The sequence below is a fragment of the Nanorana parkeri genome, unplaced genomic scaffold (assembly GCF_000935625.1).
Source record: "Nanorana parkeri isolate BGI_ZX_2015 unplaced genomic scaffold, ASM93562v1 scaffold1098, whole genome shotgun sequence".
Lineage (NCBI taxonomy): Eukaryota > Metazoa > Chordata > Amphibia > Anura > Dicroglossidae > Nanorana > Nanorana parkeri.
In genome coordinates this window covers 273,826-283,116 of record NW_017307366.1, presented here as the reverse complement: position 1 = coordinate 283,116, position 9,291 = coordinate 273,826, and the positions used below count along the sequence as shown (strand labels likewise).

The 9,291-nt window shown below is 40.0% G+C and overlaps 1 protein-coding gene across 1 annotated transcript in view; it reads right to left on the bottom strand.

Moving 5' to 3' along the window:
* Positions 1 to 9,291, bottom strand: part of PIK3C2B (phosphatidylinositol-4-phosphate 3-kinase catalytic subunit type 2 beta) — a 311,550-nt gene that overhangs the window by 298,185 nt on the left and 4,074 nt on the right. The window contains 4 exon segments of the mRNA XM_018567816.1: positions 5,155 to 5,268; positions 5,270 to 5,342; positions 5,473 to 5,569; positions 6,512 to 6,610. Coding sequence (XP_018423318.1) covers positions 5,155 to 5,268; positions 5,270 to 5,342; positions 5,473 to 5,569; positions 6,512 to 6,610 — 383 coding nt within the window.

Genomic DNA, 9,291 nt, shown 5'->3' with positions numbered 1-9,291 from the left:
TAAGTGCACTGTAAGTCCCTTTTCTTTCTTCCTTACACTGTGCGTCACACTGACCTCTGCGCTGTGCGTCACACTGACCTCTGCGCTGTGCGTCACTCTGACCTCTGCGCTGTGCGTCACTCTGACCCTGCCCTGTGCGTCACTCTGACCCTGACTCTGTGCGTCACTCTGACCTCTGCGCTGTGCGTCACTAAAACCACTGCACTATGCGTCATGCTGACCTCTGCGTTGTGCGTCACTCTGACCTCTGCGCTGTGCGTCACTCTGACCTCTGCGCTGTGCGTCACACTGACCTCTGCGCTGTGCGTCACACTGACCTCTGCGCTGTGTGTCACTCTGAGTACCTCAGGACTTGAAATTTTGAGCCCTGCCCTACAGTACAGGATCTACGATCTGTTGCCCTGTGTCCTTCAATGAACGGAAGAGAAAAAAAGATTTTCTTCTAGAGACTTTTTAAATCCTCTAAAACCCAGGACTTCTCCAAAAAGTCCATGGCAAATTATTTAATAGCACAAATTCAGAACATAAATGCATGGGGTCTAAAACAGTTTGTGATAAAAAAAACAGCATATTTTGAATAGAGCAGGCAAATTCAGAAGATACATAATTGTAAAGGGAAAACTGAAGACTAAATGGTATACCTTTGCAGGTGTGTATTTTCCCCTAAGGGGACAGGTAAGCACCCCCGTTGAGGTTGCAAATAGAGTCATATGAAAAATTAGGTACACTCTATGGTAATTGACTTTTTCAACATATTTCAATAGGCTAACAGATCTTTATTTCAACAGTGTCAATAGATAAAATATCAGTAATGGTGTACTGTGGAAAAAATATACCTTTGCCATCAAAAGCTGTATTGCTTTCTTTAATTACTTCTTGCAGGCATTTTTTTAAACTGCCTGCCAGTCTCTGACATTGTGGTTGATTTACTAAAGGCAAATAGCCTGTTCACTCTGCAAGGGAACTTTCCCTTTACTTAGTGAATATGGTGAAAATTCAAGATGCAAAGAATACCCAATCATGTACAAGGAAAAAAAACAACATTTTTTGCTTGCACATGACTGGATGATGGAAGTGAGCAAAGATTCACCCCATTTACTAAGCTAAGTGGAAATTACCTTGCAAAGTAAACTGCCTATTTGCTTTTAATAAATCAACACAACTGTGTGAAGTTTTTGACCATTTGTTTACGTAAAATATCCTCAGTTGCCAGATATTTGTGGGTTTCTGTGCATAAACTGCCCATTTGAAAATCCCCCTACAAAATTTCAATGGGTATCAAATTTGGGTTTTGACTAGGGTAGCCCATATTCCTTCTTTTTCAGTCATTCTGATTGATGGAAGTGGTGTTGTGCTCTGGATCATTTTGATGAAAGAATAATTTCCAGTTTAATTTTAACTTTTGGGCCTCACACTCTCTTTAGGCACACTTTAATATGAATCAATAGTTAAATTGTTGACTGCAAACCGGCTGGCCCTGATGCAGCAAAGCAAAGCAACCCAAAGCATGAGATTTCCACTAACATGCTTCATAGTTGTTACGAGGTTCTTCTCCTGAAAACTGCCTTCGCTTTGCAGCAAACATGTCTACTTTTATTGTGACCAAACAACTTTATCTTTGAGTAATCAGTCTCCCTGGTCTTTGCCTATATGTTCAATAGCAAACTGTAATCTTGCTCTATGTTTTTTGTGGACAGCTTTTTTTTTGGACAGAAATGCTTTTTCTTAACACACCTCACATGCAAGTTGAATTGGTGCAATCTCCATCTGATTGTAAATGCATGCACGGTTGGAAAGTTAGCTGTAATAATTGAAAATAACAATTGGGGGTTCTTGGAGACTTCTTTTAGCATCAAATGGTCAGTTCTTGAATTGAATTTGCTGGGCTGGCAAGTCCTGAACAAATAACAGTTGTTAGAAATTTACACCACAATTTTATTTTCATTACAGTGGAATGATTTTTAAAATGATTTGGCCATCTTTTTTAATCCCTTGCCAGACTCATTCACACCATTATTTCTGAGTGCATTAGATAAATCTCATAAATTATGAAATAGCCACCGCTACACCTCTTTCCCAATTAAACAATGTATTTGTTATACACCTGTGAAATGAGCACAGATGCAGTACATGCTTTCCAGATAATATTTTCAATATTATATGATCGAGACAAAAAAAAAGGTATATTTTTGTCACATCATAATCCACAACATTTTTACAAAACCAAAGTACAATATAGAAATCCCACCATAAAACAAACAGAACTGTCTTTAAAAACACAGCTACCTGTTATTATGCTCAGTTGTGTGTGTGTGTGCAACTGAGCATAATTTCCTTTTTCTATGGATATTCAACTTAACCCTTATATTCTCATGATATCTTCTTCTTTCCCTCCATGGAAACCAAGACACTTTTTTTTGTATATTGCAACTGTCCAGCATGTAGAGGAACATATCTTGTTAAATTGAAAGAGCAAGGAACTTGATTCTAAATCCTCTCCTCCAAGCTTCCAAAGATAAAAAAATATATAAATGTGGCCAATGTGGCCTAGATCTAGGAATACTACTGCAAGACATCTCTTGAATCAAATGCAAAAGACCAAATTAGTTTACATGCTGAAATGCACGCCCAGGAGACAAAAATGCAAACAAAGCCAGAGCGAGTAGGCCTGTCCAAAACAGGAATCTTGTAACTTAGTTTGCCAAAGTGAGACCACTGGTTCCTCCACAGCAAATTGAGGTGCATCGCTGCCAAGGGATTGACAGACAGTATCCCTAATAGATGACAACTAGTAGAGATTTCAGCATTGTAGGGACAACCAAAGCGGCCAAAGCACTTGGAGAATAGGAAGCCGAAAATCTCTCTGCTATCCAAAACAACCGCTACAACAGGTTACCAATGTGGCTAATTGCTCTGGAGAAATATTTTTAAAGCAAATACAAAGTTGCTTAAAATTTTCTGTCATGGAAGTAGTGGACCATCTACATCTCCAGGTTAATGTAGGCCCAAAAGAGAGTCGAGGCGCAGAATCTAAAGAGCTACTTGCTGTTCACCAGTGCACCCTGCAAAAGAGTGGTTTCCAAGTTGCAGCCCAAAGACACAACCGGACTGGCACCAGCTAGCAGCTGGCAGAAAAGAGACAAGGTACAGAATCATAAGACAGGATCAAGGTCAAACAATCAAGAGGACTGGCGGCAAACAGGGATAGTAAAAAAACAGGCAGAGTTTGTAAAATGAATCAGACGCTACAACAGAGGTCACAGTAAAAGGAACCTGGAAAAATAATCGCAAGAGGTGTTTGCTCTGAGCATGTTTAAATAGCTTTCCCGGACATGACAACTGACTGGGTATCCAGCAGTAGTTCCTAAGAACAACCAGCAGAGGAAAAGGGAAGCACATGGAATGACTACCACTTGGAACAATTTTCCAGGGAGGGGGAAATCTGTTGCATGGTTAAAGATGAACAGGAATCAGGCCTGCATGAGAAACAGCAGAATGATTCTGCATTAATACATCAAATTATATTTTATACATTCAATTTTAATAAGAGAAAAACTCAACTTTTGTGCTGAAACTGTGTCAAAAGTCTCTCGGATAGACGAGTAAAATAGTTTTTGAAAAGTTAAGAAGGCAGTGTGTAAAACATAGAAATAGCTCGGGGCAATCTGGTACTTAAAGGAGAACTATGAGGTGAGTGATTTCCACTCATCCTCATAGTTACAGCCGTCCTGCGACAAAGAAGCTGTCACAGGTCAGCTATATTGATTGGGAAGTGAGCGAACACATACCATCGCTCGCTCACTTTCCAATCGTCTCCCTGCAGTGAGTGGTGACTGTCAGTCACTCCTCCCCGCAGTGATTCCCCCCTCCTCTCTCCGATCCTTCAGCGCTGAGTGGAGGAAGAGATGGGGACGGGGTGGGCAAAGTTGGCTCTGCCTCTAGATAGGCAGAGCCAGCTGTCAATCACGCAGCTGGGTGGATCCAGACAGTATTGTTGGCATCAGTCATGGCTGTGACGTGCTCTCAGTATATCGCGGGCAAAGGGAGTTGACAGTCCCACACACTGTGCGAATTTCAGCTGGTACATTAAAAACCGTCCGAAATTCGACCAGTGTATGGGCACCTTTACACATATCACCCACTGCTCATCCCAGGGAAAAACTTAAATGATGCCCAAGGTGGGGAAGAGGTTTGGCATGTGCCTGACCCACTTCATGCTGCAAGGTAGACCTACCTTTACCACCAGCTTAGCTTATAAAATGCTATTAGTCTAGGCAGCATGTAAACCCCATCAATGCCCTAGACCCAAAGTTTGTCACATCATTTACTTCTCTGTTTTTATTTTGTAATTGCCTGTCTTATTTGCTATATATTTTTAACAGTTGTACAATGTAACAATTTTCATCATTAATAAAAACAAACAAACACTTAAACAGAAAAAAAAATATGGAATTGCATATGATAGGACCATAAGATTGCAAAAATATTTCATATTATATCCACCCAATAATCTATGTATGCAAGTGCTTTGCCTCCACAATGCAGCTGTAGAATACTCTCATTTCTAATAAAGCACCAGCTTTTATAAAGAAAAATCCTGCAGATCAGACTATATTTGCTCTCGATTTCTGATGCAAATCACCCTAGGCTATATTGTGCTTTTGTGCCATTATCAAGCTGTTTCATACCCTGCCAGATTTTACCTTGATACTAGTAATATCACTCAAATAGGAGTGATCTCAGAATTTCCCTGAAACCTTAAAGGAGAAAAACAATACAGGAGATGGTAAGTTTGAAATAGAGTTTTATTCTACTATAGGTGAAGCTATGACATATTCCTATTAGGCAATGCCAGATAGAAAAGGCATGCCAACCCATTTTTCTGAACAAACTACTGGTTTGTTCTAATGTGGTCCCTTTTCACCATCTTTATAAGCTTGAAAGGTATAAATAATTGTAAATAATGAACTAAACAGCCAGTCATCCAAACTTGAACTAAAAATCTAAATGCAGGGAGTACTCTGCTGGCTCTCAAGAAAAACAGTAATAAACATTTTATTTATGTAGGCACACTAGTTTCCAACCTGACAAATGCAAAGCTTCGTTTGTCACAAATTGAAAATTGAGTTTTAGAAGTAATTCTCTTTATCTTACCTGGTTGCCCATGCAAGGGGGATTCGATGTGCAGCATAGACTGTGAAGGATAGAGGGCTGGTAAAATGTGAAGCGTCATGAGTCAAAGCTCCCTTGCGATCAGAATGCAGCACCATCTGCACTGAATGCATTACAATACAATTGTACCAAATCCAAGATGGCTGCTGTAAGGCTCTCTACTACTTTTTCTGTAAGATGGAAAGCAAAAAAGGAAAAAAATTAAATAAAAATAAGAACATCAGTAACAAGTTCAAGCACTTACATATTTAAATTTCTCTCATACATTTTTCTCAAATGTTACCACACTAACAAGATTACTGTGTTCATGAAATATTGTTGTGTCCTCCAGTATTGGCACAAGTAAACATTTCTCTACATGACTGACATTATCAAAAGGGAATCGGTACTGCTTGACCTGAATATTAGGTTATTAGTCGAAACATAATGATTATGTCATATAATTATTAGGCAAGCTGCTCAAATAAAATTAATGTAATAAATATACAATCAAGTGTAGGGAGAGTAGTGATGTATGACAATAACAGTGAATTGCTACAGTTTCACTGGGAGTCCAGACTGTTTTCTCCAATTCCTCTAAAAGAGAACAAAAACCAAACTTTTTTTGGCTTTACTTCTCTTTTACAGGAGTACTAATATTTACTAGTGTACTCCTGTGACCCATAGTCAGGATATAGCGGGCTACAGGCTGCAATATGCTAACAGAGCAATGCTGTGCTGCAGCATAGGGGACAAGTTGAGTTGAACTTGTATTGAAGGGAAGTCCAAAGCAGTCAAAAAAAAGGTGTGGGTGAATACCAAAAGGTGCCAAGGCAACCATTAAGGATCATAACATGAACATATCACATTGCTAATGTCCCCTAATGAATGAAAAGAAAATCCTCTGCTCCAGTAGTAGATTGAAGGACACAGATCTTTACCCTTATATGGCTGTTTTATTGACTGATGACCTGTTGCCAAGATTTATATATTTACTTAGCAATGTTGTCTTCCATTCCTACACATTTGTTCACCACTTGCAACTTCTGAACTTGTTGGTACATGCAGGGTATAGCCAATGGACTAGTTTCCAACTTTCGAGAGGCAGTGGTAGTACCAAGTAAATTGAGTTGAACTTGTACTGAAGGGAAGTCCAAAAAAAGAGGAGTGGGTGAATACCAAAAGGTGCCAAGGCAACCATCAAGGATCATAACATGAACATATAACATTGCTACTGGGAGAACCTTGTGTCCTAAGCTGGCATCTGCTGATGCCATCACATCCACCAGGCAAAACTTGGTAAAAGGAGAAAGGAAAGCCAAAAGGAAGTCATGGTCATCAGATAAACCCTGACACTAACCACATCCAACTTGTGCAAAAGAAGTTTGTTAGAATGCAAAGGGGAAGGACAAAGAGAAGACAACACAATGTCCTTATTGAGGTGATAAGACGACATAACCTTAAACAGAAATGAGGGCCAGGTTTTGCCAGAAGAGGACAAGTAATGAGTGACTTGCAACACAAGATATCCAGCTCCAAATCCCTCTGAACAGAAGGCATGTCAATAAAGAAGGCCACATTTTAAAATAAGGTCATAGGAAGGATCATTTATCTCAGTTTAAAAGATGAACCCTAAAGTGCAGTAAGAGCAGATTTAAGTTTCACAAAGCACAGGGAGTTCTAACAGGAGGAAGGATGAGTAACACCTGGGATAAAAGTATTGTGATAGTTTGGGGAATATAGCACAATGGTGAGCGCCAAGTGACCACTCCTGAAGCTGACTAACATAAAAGGACAGTCTTTATTCATTCAAAAATCAACAATCCATGAACTTCACAAAATAACTTGCTTTGATTCAGCATAAATGTAACAGAACAGTTCATTGACTTTCATCAATTCCAGAAAACGAAAGGTCCCCCTGCACTCCTCACAGCGCTCCTGGTCCAAGCTGAAACAGTGGTGCCCGCAGTGACAATCACGGATGGCGCCGTGCACAGTGGTCAATGAATGATAGAAATCACCAGCACTCCATAAATGAAATACAAAAAATGTCCATTTATTTGGACTAAATGTCACACATATCAAATAATCCAACATTTCGGGACCACGCAGGGTCCCTTCATCAGGGCAGAAATGTGACAAGTGAGTAAGACATACCATACCACATACATATATACCCCTCAGTGTGGAGAAAGTTTAAAAACCCCACCCCATGACATCATCATGGCATCAGAGCACATCTGAGAAGAAAATGCCATATTCAATACATAGTAAAAACCATAGTAAAAACATGAGTGCAAAGAAGAAATAACAATCAGTAAGGTACCTGATATATGCAGCCAGATGATGTTGGTATATGAGCCGTGGGATAAGAATAAGCCAGAAAACAGATCAGAGGGACAAGACGCTACAGCCTCACTACGGGTAACCTATCAGCGATTTCTATGAAACCCTGAGGCATTGTGTGTGAGGATCAAGTCCCCGCCCAAGGATCATGATGCACATGTGCAGTAAGGAGCTAAGCCAAAGCAGTGCAGATCACGGGACCAGCAGTGTGCAAGCAAGGAGGGAGGAGCCAGTACAAGCTAATTTCACACCGAGCGGTCCACATACCAAGATTGTAAGGAATCAGGTCAAAGGGGAAAAAACCAAGACCATAAAATAAGTAAAGAAACATAAGAAGGAAAACAAGGAAAAGAATCGGGAAAAGGGGTAAAGTCCTCCCAACTACACAATAAATCAATTCGGGACTTTTGGTTGGCGCTGATCCATGTAATAAATATGACACTCCAAAACACATCTTTTCCACCAAGAAGGGCTGCTATAAAAGTTACAATTGTAATATTTGCAACTCCTTGATTACTGGTGAGTTTTTCTCACACCCACATACAGAAAGAAAATATGCTATTCATGGATACTTTAATTGCCTTTCCGATTAATGCATCTATATCTTTAAATGCCCCTGCTCCCTTGTATATGTAGGCAATACTATAAACCAATTTAAAAAACCTTACCAGAAACATAAAAGTGATATTAAGCAAGCGATTGATTTCAAACAGCAGGGCAAGGACATGGACCCCCAACAAACCAGTGGCAATACATTTTACAAAACCCCACCGGGAGGTAATCGGGACAACATCCTATTACGTAGAGAGGCGTTCTGGATACACACGCTTAATACGGTTAAACCCATGTAAACCCATTTAGGCTGGTAATGTTTAAAAAAAATTTCGATTAATCGAACACGAAAATTGTAATCGATTAATTGCGATTAATTATAACGCACATACAGATCCAACTACATTGGCCTATACACATACAGCACAGCAATGAAGTAATAAAATAAACTAGGATCACGCTAATCCAGCACGTTATTAATCTCACGTGCCCCACTCAATATGGCCGCCGCTTGAGTGTGGCAACTCAGAATAATAACGTGCTGGATTAGTGTGATCCTAGTTCATTTTATTACTTAATTGCTTTGCTGTATGTGTATAGGCCAATGCTGTGTGTGTGTGTTTAGAAGTGGTAATATTTTTAAATTATATGTTCCCAGAGGAAATTATAAGCATTTAAAGTAATGTGTAAATGATCTTTTTAGTGCAAATGTACGCAGTCATTAGTATAATTAGAAGTAATTGTGTTGCTGCCTCCATAAACCATGTTCTGAGCACATCAATCTAATGAACACAGCAATTTGAAACAAAACTTTTTCTACAGAAAATATGCTGACAGCATTGCCAGGTTGCCAACTTAGTTCTTGTCTAGACGCCAGCATTTCAGTGCGGTTTAATGCACCTGACACGCTGCATGTAAACCTAGAGCACTGTTTAATATCATTGTAGGACATGGTATTGTTCAGCTACCTGCCATTACGTGAGTACACTGCAGGTTCTGCATGGAGCACTTTAGGTGTGGTTTACATAGAGCTTAGTGATAGCGATATTTGTGACCAATAAAATAGATTTTGCAAGAAATCAATAGCTCCGTGGCTAACGAAGGGAAGGGGGGAGGAGTCCAGTGATGTCACAGACTCCTCCCCTTCCCTTCGTTAGCCACTTGGGGAAGGGGGGGAGGAGTCCGGTGACGTCACGGACATCGACGTCACCGGACTCCTCTCCCCTTCCCCAAGTGGCTAAC